The sequence below is a fragment of the Schistocerca piceifrons genome, chromosome 3 (assembly GCF_021461385.2).
Source record: "Schistocerca piceifrons isolate TAMUIC-IGC-003096 chromosome 3, iqSchPice1.1, whole genome shotgun sequence".
NCBI lineage: Eukaryota > Metazoa > Arthropoda > Insecta > Orthoptera > Acrididae > Schistocerca > Schistocerca piceifrons.
The window spans coordinates 864178397-864193949 of NC_060140.1; the positions used below are offsets into that span (position 1 = coordinate 864178397).

Here is a 15553-nt window from a genome sequence, read left to right on the forward strand (position 1 = left end):
ACAGCCCATCGCATGCACTTTGGAGATGCTTTTTGCTGCACAGTGTAATTATTCAGAGATGGAAAAGGAGAAGCCAGCTGTTATTTTTGGAGTTAAAAGTTTAACGTTTTCTTGTACGGGGTCAGGGTTCTTCCTCATCACTGACCAAAAGCCACTGGTTTCCTTATTTGGTCATCATTCCAAGCTGCCTGAGAGGGCTGCCCATCGAGAGCAGAAATGGATCCCCTTTCTCAGTAGCTGTTGCTATGACATTCGTTACCACTTCACCATTCAGCATGCCAATGACAATGCACTACTGCATCTACCTGTGGGGTCCGATATGAAGTTTGATCAGGAGGAGGCTCTTGTGTGTGTGTGTGTGTTTGATGACGTCTTGCAGCAAGCCCTGTCAGAGTTTCTGTTGACAGTACAAGAGGTCACATCCAACATGGCCACTAACCCCATTCTTTGGAAAATCCTTTCAGTTGTCCAGTTTGATTAGCCCGAGCACATGTCTTTGGATACTGATCTGGCAAGGTGTATATTTTTTCTCCTGCATGATCAACTCACTGTTGTCCAGATGATCCTCATTCTTGCCATGGGCAAGCAATGCTGTTGAGTTGTTGTAGCTGTAGCATTGCGGCCTCACAAAGTCCAGTTGCTGCATGCATTGCACTGGGGAATGACTCTTATGATGACATTGGTGCCATATTACGTCTACTGGCCGGTGATCAAGCATGACATTGGACATCTGGTGCAGGCTTACAGGGCCTGTGGATGTAACCAGGATGCACCACTGTGCCAGTTTTCTCCGTAGATGGCCCTGGAGCACCCTTGGGACAGGATGCATGTCAGTCTCGTGGATCTGTGTTTGAGTGGCCTGTGGTTGTTGGTGGTCAGTGGATTACCCCATTTGCTGTCTGCAGCCAAGCTATCCTCCACATCATTGACTGCCACTGTTTGTGTGTTGTCTGTTATTTTTTCCATTTGTAATGGTAGGTAATTTGTGTCACAGGACTTTGAAAGCTTTTGTCTTTGCTGTGATATCTGGCCTCTTGACTGCTGCCTTGTTTCATTTGGCTTATGACTCAGAGGTGGAGCTCTTCGCATGTACATTTAAGACCCAAATGAAGAAGTCTGTCTCTGCCTCTTTCCGCAGTGATGCATTCTCAAGTTTTTTGGTCGCATACCAGATGATGCTGGCTGATGGATGCAGTCCAGCAGAATGTTTTTGATGCAGTCCTGCAGAATGTTTTTATGGGCACCAGCGGTGGGGTCTCCTGCAGTGTAGTACACTGTGCTTTCCTCTCAGAGCTACCGTTTGCAGCTGATCCTTTGTGCTGGCAGCGGGATGGCTGCTGGATCTTGTGTTGAGCCATAAAGATCAGCAGTTTATTATGGTGGATGTAGGTAGGGAGCAGATGACCCATCATACAAATCAGTTGCGCCCGTGTCCTGTTGTGGCATCGCTGCCGTGGTCTTCTGGTTAGCCGGGTGGCAGGGTTGGTCATGACATTCTTCCAGGGGCAGGCTCCCACTTGCAGTGGTGCATCCTCCCATTGCCACCCACTGCATACCCTCCATTGTTCTGTTGCCTGCAGCCTCAGGCACCAGTGAGGGATTCTCATGCCTGTGGCTGCCAATGTGAAGCTTATGGATTTTGATCCACTCTTCTCCCCCTTTGCCTCCCCTCTCCCCTTGCTGGTGGAGGTGGCCTCATCTCCACTGCTGCCAGTTGCCGCCCCCCCCCCCCCCACTCCATTTCCTCAGCCTACATGCCCTTTTGCCCTAGCCAGGAGTGGTTGGTCTTCTCTGTTCTCTGCCTCTGCAGCAAAGGTCACCACCTAATTCTGGCCATTTTAGGCCTTATAATGCCTTTTCAGGGAGAGAGGAAGTTAGTATCCCCATAACGGACATTGTGATGAAGGCAGATGAGCTGGCATCTGTAGCACAGTGAAATAATGCAGAAACCTGCCATAGAGGGTACACATGATACATAGTATGGACAGACAGACCCTCTGACAGAAGTGTTTATGTGCATTTGATAGCAAGTTGGTGGTTCTGTGCTCCAGGGCTTATGCTGAGTTCAACTACTGTGGATCTCTCTTTGTGCTTCATCCTGAGTGTTGTTACCAAGTGCTCAGTTGTCAGCTGCCCATGCTAGGTACATGCTGAGCTTATCTCCATGTATGTCTCTGTTTGGTTTCAGATTTTCTGCTTCCCATAGACTGACTTGCATGGCGAGTTTTCATTTCTTCTCAGGGGCTTCTGTTCCTTGGTCATCATCAAGCCACTGTTGGCTTGTGCAGTAACTGCGCCAACAGTTTAGTGCAGTGTAGTGGCACTGTCACATCTGTGCAGATACTAAAAAGGGGAGTATGAGATAGGGGGTGTATACTGTAGCAAGAGACCAAGATTTGACTGCAGTAAATAGCTTCAAAACAATGTACACCCATTATGAACACCTGCTTAGTATTGCATTGGTCCAGCTGTGCAATAGAATACAGCATTGATTCTGTGTGGAATGGATTAACCAGTTCTTGATAGGTTTTTGAAGGTACGTGGCAGCAGGTTTGTATGTACAGGTCATGAAATTCCAGTAAATTATGGGCCAGTGATGTATGGGCGTGGAGCTGCCAGTTGATAGCATTCTGGATGTGTTCTATTGGGCTCAGATAATTCAAATTTGATGCCCAAAACATCAACATCAGTTTGCTATCATGTCCGTAAACTGTCTCTTGCATGGTTCTTGCCTTGTGACATGCACAGTTATCCTGCTGAAAGACGCCAACACCATCAGTGAAAACACCAGGAATGAAGGGGGTCCACAATAATGTTCACATAGTCTGCATGAATCATGGTACCTTCAATTAGTAGCACAGATCCCATGGAAGGAATGCTCCCCATAGCCTTACACTACCTCCATTGAGCTAACTGTCCATGTTTTGAGCAGCTGTTGGCACTGATGATGGCATGTCTGAATATGACCATTGAGCTGGTGCAACAAGAAACATCTGACCATTCAAAACATTTCCATTGATCCACAGTCCACTCTTGATGATCCTGTACCCACTGTAACCATAATTGATGGTTCTGTTGGATCAACATGGGAACAAATAGGGGCAATCTGCTGTGATGACCCATGTTCAGCAGTGTGCAGTGAACGGTATGCTGTGAAACACTTGTGCCTGCTCCAGCATTGTGCTCTGTCATCAGATTGCCACCTGTCCTGCTTTACACAGCAGGCAAGCTTCTAATTTCCATGTTTTGTGATGAAGTGTGGACATATAAAACCTTGTCAGCTACTCAGGGTTGCAACATCCTTCAACCACTTTCCATAGGTGCTCATGACAGTAGCATGCAAACATCCAGCCAGCTATGTCATTTGTGAGATGTTTGCTGCTGGGTGCCAGGCCATAAGTCAAAGTCAGTTATGCCAGTGGATTTTCCCATTTGCAGCCTGTATTGTCATTAAAATGATTCCCCTATTCATCTCTGTTTTGATATTATTTCTCAGTTTTTCATGGCTGATCATCTAGAAGCACACCATTTACCATCTGTTTCACTTACATACTTTCCTTTTTGTGTGCTGTGTCCACTACGCCACCAGGTAGCATTCAGCCTCTTGGTTGCTAATTGTCATAATGTTGCGGCTCATCAGTGTAGGTTGCAGTAGTTATTCAGAGATTAGAAAGGCTTGTAGGGAATAGACTAGGATGTAAAATTGCATCAAACCAGTGTTCGGACTGAAAGCCACAACACGCACTGCATATAGATGATACTTAAGTATTTGAAATTAGTGTGCTAATGAATAAAACCTGTACTATTATGTTGTTGTTACACTCACTGTTGACAAGAATTGGAGCTAATTTGGTTGTACTGCTCTTTTTATGTGCACTACAGTTGAGCTTCCTGTAATTCCAAAACCACCAAAATTATGCCTTTTGGCAAGGGATGTAATATTGGCTGTGCTGTATGGACAACCAAGTATTGTTGTTCTTCGTCATCAACCTAGGGGTGTTGGCTCACCTGGCGCTGAAGTGGTTGTGTACACCATTCAAAAGTAAGAAAACACTCATAACTATCAAATTTCAGAGACTTCTAAAGCAAATAGACAAAATGAAATTTAATGGAATCTGAATTATCCATTTTATTGGCACCATAATTTTTTTCTAAACCTATGTCTGAGTTTGTGTTACAAATATCTATCAGTGCTAGTATTGTGTAATATTTTCTTTTTTGTTTGAATAAAAAATTGTGATTGCTGGAGTTTCATGAGTTCTTTGCCAGACTCTTTAAAATTTTCAAAATTGCAACATTACCAGAGATTCCATAAGCTATGAGTTAAATTAATTTCTAAGATAACATAAGTTGCATATAAAAAGGTGATAAACTTGTAGGAAGGAAGTTGCATTTGTAATAATTTAGAAAGTTCTGCTCTGGGTGGAAAACAGCAAATAATTTTGTAATTTTTCTATGTTCTTGCAGGATGCTGATGGCAAAAAAGACTCACATTCTGCGATTGGATATGAGTGGGCGTTTTGCAATTAACGTTGTTGATAATTTGATTGTTGTTCATCATCAGGCATCAAAGGTAACTAGTAGATAACAATTTTTCACATCAACACCTTTGTAAAGGGAGAAAAAATCAGTTTAAATTGAAATTAGAGTTTTAAAAAGTTTCTGTAGGATATTAGCAATTGTACACTGAAGGAGAAAAATATGTAGGAAACTAAGAGTGAGTTTTATTCAACTGCTGGAGATTACACAAAGTAGTACAGACATTGTCAAATTTCTTTCACTTATTGCAGTAATTATATTTCCTTCTTGTGTCTACTTTCGACCTATGCCATAATTGGAGAGCAGTTGTCCTGTCTGTATAGACATGCTGTTTTTTTTCTTTGACGCAATTACTGTCACTTTGGTAAGTAAACTAACATAATTTCTCGATGTAGAGGAATCATCTTGTAAATGCTGTGACATACAATCATTCTAAATTTCACTGTTTATAGTAAATGTTTTCATAAATAATAAAGTCAGTTTTCAATAACCCTTGCTTTTTACTCCTTCAATTTGAAACTCCTGCCACACATTGCTATTCTCTCATGGATCCATCACATTTTTAACATTGCTGCCTGTGCTATACTTGAACCCCAAGAGTCTCGTTCGTATGATCAGCCAATCTGTAAGATGTGCTGGTCTGTTATCTTGTGGTTACTTCAGTTGCAACTACAAAACTAGTGATTTAGATGTATAATGAAATCAATTTATGGATGAACAAGGAAATTATGTGTTATTTCTGTAAAATTGTGAAAAAGAACCTTTTTCACCGTAATTCTGATCAGTACAAGTTGGCAGAAGTTAGAAACCTTCATCTGGATTGCATTTTTGCTCTTTAACGATAGCATAATGTGTTATAGTAGGTTGAATTTTATATCGTATCTGTTGCTACAAATAAAAACCACATTTGTACATGAATGTTTCTATAATGGGCTTTCATGAAACCTTTTTGCTTTTGTGTGCAATTTTTACCATACCGGATGAATGGTATAAATTGAAATGTGTTAGTACTGCATATGACACTTTTTCCCCTCAGTGGTTTTTTTTAGTTTTAAATATATTATGTGCTGTCTGAAAGTACTCATCTTCTTCTAATGTCACCCAGGTAAGCTAAAAGATTGTACACCCCTGATGTAGAAGGAGGCGAGTAATGAGGCCTCACTGTTCTATAATAACAAAGTTATAAAGTTACTGTGACAATGCAAGCAGCTGTGTAGTAGATTAAGAATAAGTTAACCTTTGAGAAATGAAAGTAAAAAGAAGAGTTCAGTTAATTAAAAAGAAAGTGTCTTATAAAGAAGTTTTTTGCTTTGCATCACATTATGCAATGAAATTAAATTTCCTGATAGATTAAAACTATGTACCAGACTTGGACTCTTAATGCAAAGTGGTAGAGTTACTGGTAGAACTGAAGCTGTGAAGACAGGTTAAGAGTTGTATGGATAACTCAGCTGGTAACAACACTTCCTTTGAGAGTCAGTGGAACACTTAAGAGTCCAGAACTTTCATACAGTTTTAATTTGCCAGGAAGTTTCATAAATGTGCAGACTCCACTGCAGTGTGAGAGATTAATTGGGAATTTTGCTTCCAATTCAATCTTGTGTCCACAGATGCAATGGAACACGAAAAAGATTTGACAAGAGCCATTAGGTAGTGAGCATTAAGTGTAGGTTGTGAACAATGGTATTCTCTTTCTGTGGCTGTAGAAAGCAAACAGAAATGGTGGGGTTGTCATAGAATGGGAGACAAGAAACATAAAGGTTCAGAGAATCCCACTGCATTTAACTGGCTAATTTTCTTTGGTGATAATGTCTGGAGAACTGGTGGATATTAAACCCTAATTTTCCTTCTGGAGAACTGGTCTGGTGTTTTCTTTTTTCACTTTCTTTTTCAGTTTTACATATATTTTTGTAACTTTTCTAAAAATGTAATATTTATCACAGTTACGTTTTCTGGTTATCTTTGCTCCCATTCTATCTATGTTTGCTGTTGTATTTGTATTGTGTAATGCTGCTTGAATTACTTGTGTAATGGACATAACTCTATTATGTGATTACAGACATCTATGCTCTTTGACATCAACATGAATGGAGAATCAGATGGCTTTGTGTCATATCATCAGCCAGTAGCAAATCCAAGGCCAATTAAACCATTCAGCCTCCGACTTCCACCTGCCACAACGACACAGGTTCTGAATGAACCTGCGCAAATGAGCTGTGATCTCTGTATCCTTCAGACTTCTGTGTTATATGTGTATCAGTTGTTATTAGTTTTGTATCAAAGAAATGGACAACTTATATGTGACTATTATATAAAGAAATTATCATAATTGTTTAGTCATATAAAGGTTTATTTATTAATTTAGTTTCTAACAGTGTCAACAGTGCAAGATAGCGTTACCCTGTTGGAGGGCGGGGAGGTCAGGAGTTGCCTTGCCGGGGCTCCCGATATAACCCCCTCACCCCAGGCATATGGGTTCTCTAGTGAGAGCAGGAGCAAATCTAGTCACACTCTGGATGGAAGCAACTGATTTATTTCTTAGGTTCAGCCTACAACAGTTGCCAGCACAGCAGACTGCCAAGGCTTGCTGGTGCTGTGCCCCAGCAGTGGCTGGTGACAGAAGTGATGGCATCTGGGGAGTGAACCCCAGTCCCAACATCTGGCTTATGGCGCCTGGTGATGGTAGATGCTACGTGGGTCAGTGGCTATAAGGGTCCTAATTTGACCTTTGTTCGTTTGGAGCTAATGCTGATCTGTATGGCAGGCGGTCCTGTAAGATGACAGTCGATGATGGCTGCACCAGTGGATGGTGTGGTAGTCTGCTCCACAGTGGTCACCAATTTGGTGCGCAGCCAGTGTTTAAATGAAGCTGGGTCAGGCATGTTGACATGCAGATTTCCCGTGCGTTGCATAGCTCCCCTGTCACAGTGCTGCAGCTGCATCTTGGATTTCGGTAACACTGCTGGTTGTTGATTGAGTGGTCGTACCAACATATTGAGAGCACGCTAGATGATGTAATGCTGTAATGACTGATTATTGCAAGCAACACAATTGCAGCAAGGGTTGCTTGTGTTGGTGAAGATGCCTTCATTTCTTCCCTCTTTGAAGAATTTGACCCCCTGTATTCCATGCTGTGGTTGTAACTGTATAGCTTCCTTTTTGCACTAAGAACGATCACACATTATAGTCGCAATATTATGATAAGGAATGTTGCTACTCACCAGATAGCGGAGATGCTGAGTCATAGATAGGCACAACAAGAAGACTGTCACAAATAAATAAAGCTCAGTGTGGTTTCAGTTGGCTGAGACTGTAGGCATGTACGTGCATGTGTGTTGTGTTTTTCTATGTTTATTGTTGATAAAGACCTTAATGGCTGAATGCTTTATTTATTTGTGACAGTCATTTTGTTGTGCCTATCTGCGACTCAGCATCTCCGCTATATGGTGAGTAGCAGCTTTCCTTTTCATAATATTGTTACATTCCATCCTGGATTTTCCAGATTATAATCAGTGAAGGCAGGCAAGCCTCCTATACTTGCAAGTATTGATGAATTACTTATTTTATATGTACTGGTCAAAATATTATATATTAGCAGAGACAGTTGTGCTTTTTCCAGTTGTACCATTTTTCCATAAGGACCAACATTGTAGGTAGGTAAAAGGATGGTAAGGGTGGGATTTGGATTGCTCTATGCATATGGTAACAAAAGGCAGCACCTGTCATGATAAAGACTAAGAGACTGATTTAAATAGAAGTTACTAATGCAAGGAGTTGTTGATGATATTCTTGAAATATTGCCTTACCTGACCCAATAGCTGTTCCATTGAAATTCAATTATCCTGAGCTGCTACGATTTCATCCAGGGAAGCAAAACGTGTTGAGTGCTAGGTGGGGTTTAAGTATGTTAGGTTTTCACTGTATAGAAACTCAAAAGGAAGACTGGTGAGTAGGTAAAGCAATGAATAGGTAGTTTTCAGTATTGTGATTCATGCCATAGCTGAAATGTACAGTCAATGTCTTCCCCCAGCTAAGACGATCAACCTCATGACCTCTGTGCATATGGAGACGCATGTGCTACTGCAGATGTAATTTTCTCATTTTGCCTTTACCTCCTACCACTTCTTTCCTCTCCTTCGAGGAAACTGCTTGCAACTGTGGTAGAGCTTCTGGGGTTTTTTGCTCCACATGCACCACAGTAGTGTGTGCTGGGAGATGGAGTGTCATTTAACCACCTGATATGGCCACCTGATATTGCTTAATGAATTTCTTTGTTTTATACTTAGGAACATAGGGTTCTTCAGCATCACTCATTGTCTGATGTGGAATTTAGGCAGTTTTATTTTGCTATTCGCGCATTTTCTTGCCATTCTAGTACTTTGGTATTTGCTTTCTTTAAGTGACATCACAGCTCTATTACCGTTTTTGTAAAACTTTGGATACTTGACCACATCCTCGCCAGTGGGTGGTTTACATAATCTGAAAGGGGAAGGCATTTTCTGTCCTTAGAAAACCTCATAGGGTAACAGTTCTACACTCTTATGCACGTGTAAGTTGTTTGCTGCTACTACATATGGTAGAAAAGCATCCCAGTAACTATGGTGACAATTCCTGTAGTAAGTCAACATTTTACTTATATTCTTGTGCATTCGCTGTTCTTCTATTAATCCGCAGATGCAGTGTTCTTGTCTGTAACTTCCAACTGTGCAGAAGCCAGTATCATTGCTTGATCACTTCAAATGTAAAATTAGTTCCATGATTGGTTATCACGATTTTTGGTGTCCCAGACTTCAAGATCCAATGGTTAACCATTGTCTGAGCTGCCATCTCTGCTTGGTTGTTTGGTATAGCAATCATAGATACAGAGGGCGTTCCTGAAATGTTGCAATAAACTTTGGTGGGGAGGGGGGGGGGGAGTTTGTAGAGGGTGTGTTGAGGAACAAATCTAGGAGAGGAATCTGTTTTTGGAAATGTCATCCAATGAAGCTACAGAGCTTGGAAGTTACAGGTGCCAGTGCCTGCCACTACGCTACACATCCAGCATCAAATGTGACTTTGCACACTGACAGACCATGAGCGTAATGTCTCGTGATGTTGGTTATTCAGTGATCGTGATTGATTGCCACAATCACCAGTGGAAGATGGAGTTAGCTGCTGCTTAGAAAGACTTTGTCTCTTATGAATGGGATGCTTTGTTGCCTCAGAGCAGTTTATTTTACTGTTGGAACCCTCTTGAACCTCCAATGTTTCTTGGTTCACAGGATAAAAATAAACTGGAGATGGAATCCAGTGTTCAAAACCATAATCCTCCAAAGCAGCAGAGCATCACATCTGTAGGAGACAAGGCCTGTCTGCGTAACAGCCCGCTCCATCTTCTCCACTGGCTATAGTAGCAATCAGTTGTGATCACTGAAAAACAAAGTGTTGTGAGAGTTCTGCGTATAGTCTGTCAGCATACAAAGTCACATTTGCTGCTGAAGGGGTGGTGTAGTTACAGGTGCTGGTACTTACAACTTTGGTGCTCTGTAGCGTCACTGGATTACATTTCCGGACATGGACTCCTATCCTCGATTTGTTCCTCAAGACACCTTCTACAACCCCTCGAGGTTTGTGTAACATTTCTGGTCTACCCTGTATGTGTGAGAAGTGATCAATGATGGTTAAAACACAGCAATTCCCACTTGTGTTGTGTGAAGGGCTTAAGAATATCTATACCAATCATTTGAAATGATGGCTGGCCTCTGGTAATCTCTGCAGTGTTACCTGCTGATGGCTAAGCTCCACCCTTTATACACAGTGTACGGAGTCCATAGTGCACAGTCAATCATGCCCTGCCAAGGTAGGATTGTGAGCCACTTTGGTACCTTGCCGCATAAACTTGCTGGTATGAATATACGTCAACCGTGCTTAGTCAGTTTATAAAGAACCCCACTGTCAGCACAGAACTGCGTTTGTGCTGCAAACTGCTAACAATCTGGGTCAGTGTCTTTCGCCATCCATCTGCAGAAATGCCAATATGCTCTATTGTGCACACTTTCCAACTGAGGTTGTCAGTGTTAGTGCAAGTTTTCCAGAGGCGGTGTGTAACTTCAAAGGTAAATTAATTAAGACATAATGCTCATTGGGTCAGGTGGCTAGCCAGATCCTTCTAGCCCATAAGCCATTTTAATTATGTATGACCTATAACTCATTTGAAATTCATGACAAGCAAATAACAACAGAAACATGTGATATGATTAGTCAGGTTGAGCATCTCTTGTTCCGAGGTTGAGCATCTCTTTTTTTGTGGTATAATAATTATTCTTTGCCTTGTTTAGTTACATGGCAGCACTGACTGTCGTGCTCTCCTCCGTCTATTTGTTGAGTTAATATGCATCCTAAGGCATGATTGATAGATTGCATAACAATATGAATTGTTTCTAGCAATCTGGGAAACAAGGTCCAGACAGTGGTGAGTAAGTCCTTCAACTGCACAAAGGCTTCTTTGCAGTTCAGTGACCAGTGGAAAATTACCCCCTTCTTCAGCGGGTATGTGAGGAGCCTCACTACTTCCTCAAATTTTGGCATGAAATGTTAGTGGTAGTTAACCAAATCTAAAAAAGGCTGCAGCTCCTATTCTCAATCAGAAGCACAAAATTCCCACATGACTCTGTTTGCACACCAGACTATCCAATAACATGGCCTAAGTAGCAAACTTCCTTTGGGACGAGGTGGTAGTTCACCAAACTCGGTGTTAGATGTTCGCACATCATCTTAGCCCATAGTATGGCCTAAATAGCAAACCTCCTTTGGGACAAAATGGTATTTCTCCAAACTCATTGTCAGCTGTAATGCTTGTAGTTGAGTAGACACATCCAGTAACCATACTACGCACTCTGTGATGTTCTTGGGAAACACTGCAACATCGTGCAAGTATATCGTGCACTGCCTTGGTTTCAGGCCTTTTAGCACTCCATCTAACCAGTGTTGGAGTGTTGCTGGCACATTCTTCAATCCAAACAGCATTTGTCGGTACTGGTAATGCTGGATTGAACTATAATTCCAGTGCTACTTCCAACTGATGGAACCTGCTTCAAAATTCATGATTGTAAAATATCACCATTAGTTACACATTTAAATGTAGACAGTCACAAGAAAACTGAAATGGCTTACTCCCATCTGTGCTTTTCTTTGGTAGAATTACCACTGGTGGCTGCTAAGGGCTGGTACTTTCTTCTATAATCCCATCACAGAGTTGCTGATTTATAAACTCTTCCAACACTGATTGAAAGTGATGTGAAATTCGATATGCTGCATTGTTGGCAATGATCTGTGAGAGCAAAACACCTCCGCGTAGTATTCTAACAATTTTTCATTTTCTCCTTATCTCCTCTTTGTAAATGCAACACTTTCTCCTGCACTGTGACTAAAATGGCAGATTGTCCTGGCTTAGAGTACTCTATAGTTAACTTTTTATTCAAATCTTCCTCCTCCAGTACCTGTATATTGGCTATCAGGACATCTTGTGATAGTGCCACTACCTGAATCAAAATTATCCATAGTGATGGGCACTATCTGTCTTCCACAGCCTTTTGCACTTTGTCCATTACATCAGTATCCACTAAACGTTGAGTGCCAAATCCATTTGCCTAGAATAGCTTTTGCACCTTGCAGTATTTTATCTTGAGAGTCGATTCTAAGGGACTGTGCACACAGTTTAGGTGGCTTCTCCTGGCCTATTGGGTTGCCTTGTAGCAGCAGTAGTACCTAAATGGACTGATGTGCCATCCAGCTCTGTTATCCACCATTCTAGATCAACTTTCTGCTTGATGGTTACTCAGAAAATCCAGTCGAAATATGACATAAAAGCTGCTGCCAATGTTGGAAGTACTTCCAAGCAAGCCCAGTAGTCTTTCTTACTTGCTCATAGATTACTGAATGAGTGCACATCACATCCCCTCACTCCTTACGCCACTCAGTTTGCAATGAGGCAAGTCCAAATTTCTTACACCAGGCACATATTGACTTACCATGGAAACCTGTGACCAATACTCAGGAAACACATATTCTTTCTCTTACACAGCTGGTCATACAATATCCGCCACTAATTTTGTACACAACTTTCCTCTGCTTACATTTATTGGGAACACTACACAGTGGCTGCAACATTACCATTTCTGTTTAATGTTGGCTCCATCTAGTCTTTGTATGTGAAAACCTCCACTGACATTGTTGGACCAAATGTGCAACTTGTTAATAATCCCACTCTGAGGTTTCCTGCAGTTGTGCTGAATATGCCCAGGCTAACCATACTTATAATGTGTGACTTATGTATTAAATATCCACCTCCTCTCTTTGGGACTGGTCACTACATCTATTTCTGACAGAGCTGCTACAGTTGTCACAACCTCAGTCAGTGATTTCAGAAACTCTGCTGGTACCTTAGGGAAAACTTCAGAACTCGAGCACATAGGAATGCATTCACTGCTCTTTAATGTGCTTCATGTAGAATGGCTTTATTGATGCTGTCATGTTCTGTAAGCTTATAGGTATTAGTATATAGTTACCCTATACTGTCCACAAAACTTTCTAAGGATTCCCCTTATCTCTGAGATAGACTATTTAGCTGTTTATGATAGTACCTAGAGATGTTTTTCCTCTGCCAGCACTCTAATAACCCTTCCCACAAATCCTGGAAGGAACAAACATCCTGGAACTTGTCACAGCACATAACATATTCCCTTGTATCCTTTGCTAAGCTTAATCGATCAATACTCGACAATTGCTTATTGTGCAGCATGGACCGTGCCCAGTCAGTTTACATTGGGCATGGCAAGCAGACAGTTCCCGGTCTACATCATGTGAATTGCGACGGACATTGTGAATCGTGTTACTACACAATTGGCGACGAGTACGGTCGTTCTTTCGCGTGTTGCGTTGTCGTTCCGGTTTCGCAGCTTATCTGCGGCATGGAGGATTTAGTGCGGGTTTTGGTTGAGCAGCAGAAGGAGCTCATGGCAACCATGACACAAGCGCTTCCGGTGTTGCTCTCCACGCTGTCTGCTCCAGTGTCGTTCCCTCCTCCTTTTCCCCTGTATGACGAGACGGCGGAGGATTGGGACGCATATGAACATCGCCTTTGGCAGCATTTCCAGGCGTTTCATGTTGCCAATGTGGAGGTATGTCGTGCTCTTTTCTTGTCTTGGATATCTCCCTCGCTGTACCAAGTTTTGCGGCAGCTAGCGCCGTTGCAGGAACACTCGTCCTTGTCTTTTGACGCATTGTGTTCATTGCTGTCTTCCTATTATCACCGCCACACGCATGTTGTGGCAGCTAGGGTCGAGTTCTATCAATCCAAGAAACAGCCCCATCAGTCTTACCAGGTGTGGGCCGCTACCCTGCACGGTCTGAGTCGCAAGTGTCATTTTGTCACGGAGCAGTCACAAGAATCGTATGCCCACGTTATGGTGTGCGACGTCATTGTTCGTTCGGCCCCTGATAGGGAGGTCCAACAACGGGCCCTGCAGTTGGAAGACCCTTCCCTTGAGGAAGTCCTGTCCATTGCTCAATTGTATGAAGTCTCTCACGCTGCAGGTCAACAGTTGGAAGCGTGGTGCAATGTCGCGTCGGTTCAGGGCGGCGCGGCTGCGTCCACTGCGTCTGGGGTGGACGAAGTGCGAGCGGTTCAATCCGGCCATTGCGGCCACTCCCGCATGGCGCGTAAACAGAGTTCTGGCCACCGGCCCCTGTTACCATCCTGTGCATCATGCTATGTACATCATGATCGGTCAGAGTGCCCCCAGCGTTGGGCCGTTTGTCGCAAATGTAATAAAAAAGGTCACATTGCTAAAGTTTGCTGCTCAGCTTCAAAGGAATCGAAGTAAGCAGGTACGGAGGACATTGACGTGGACATTCAGAAAGTTTCATCGGACCGCCCGCTGCATCGGCACACAAGCTCTTTATTGAGGTGGTGGTTCGGTCGCGCTGACTACAACTGCAGGTAGATATGGGCGCGGCAGTTTCCTCGTTGAATGCACAAACTTACTCCGACCTTGGGTCGTCCCCGTTGGTGCCAGTTTACCGGCATCTCCGCGGTTATGGTAAACAGTTCATTCCCCTACTGGGTCAATTCACTACCGATGTTACTTACAAATCAGTCACTCGGCCTCTTACTTTTATTGTTGCCAGTGATGCGAGCTCCGCTAACCTTTTTGGATTGGATACCTTTCAAGCTTTCAGTTTTTCTATCACAGACACCATACAGTTGGTCTCTGAAGACATTCCCTATCAATCGCTGGAATCTTTGACCTCTGACTTTAAGGATGTCTTTGAGGAAGGCCTGGGGCGTGTTTCCGACTTTGAAGCTCACTTAACGTTGAAGGCATCGGTTCGCCCGTGTTTCCTACACGCGAGGCAGATCTCCTTGGCTCTCCGCCCACAGGTAAAAGCAGAGCTAGACCGGCTGACAGCCCTCGGGGTTGTTCTTCCCTTTTCTTCTAGTAAGTGGGCTTCGCCCCTCGTTATTGTCAGGAAACCCTTGGGAAAATTACATCTTTGTGGCGATTTCAAGGCCACCATTAATTCCCAGTTGGTGGTAGACACCTTGATGAATTGTTCTCCGCCTTGGCGGGAGGCCAATATTTTTCGAAAATCAATCTTTTGGAGGCTTATCGTCAGATACCGCTTGATGAGGACTCCAAAAGGCTGGCGGTCATAAACACCTCGTTTGGCCTTTACCAATACCGGCGGTTGGCCTTCGGAATATCCAGTGCCCCGGCGATATTTCAGCATTATCTTGAGCATGTCACATCGACAATCCCTCATTGTATTAATTACCTGGACGACATAATTGTCACAGGCTGCAGCATGGAGGAACACTTGCACAACCTTCGCACCCTTTTTATCAAATTCAGGTCTGTGGACCTGCGTTGCAACTTGTGTAAGCCGAAATTATTCCAACTGTCCATTGAGTATGTGGGCTACACCATCTCTTGCCACGGCGTCCAGCCACTAGGAAGTTTGGTCCAAGGTATCG

The 15553-nt window shown here is 42.9% G+C and overlaps 1 protein-coding gene across 3 annotated transcripts in view; it reads left to right on the plus strand.

Moving 5' to 3' along the window:
* The window catches only part of LOC124789742 (regulator of MON1-CCZ1 complex), a 100649-nt gene that overhangs the window by 9925 nt on the left and 75171 nt on the right, over positions 1–15553 (plus strand). For all 3 annotated transcript variants that reach the window (XM_047257195.1, XM_047257196.1, XM_047257197.1), the window contains exons 5-7: positions 3883–4042; positions 4468–4573; positions 6599–6764. In XM_047257195.1, coding sequence (XP_047113151.1) covers positions 3883–4042; positions 4468–4573; positions 6599–6764 — 432 coding nt within the window. The remainder of the gene's footprint in view (positions 1–3882; positions 4043–4467; positions 4574–6598; positions 6765–15553) is intronic.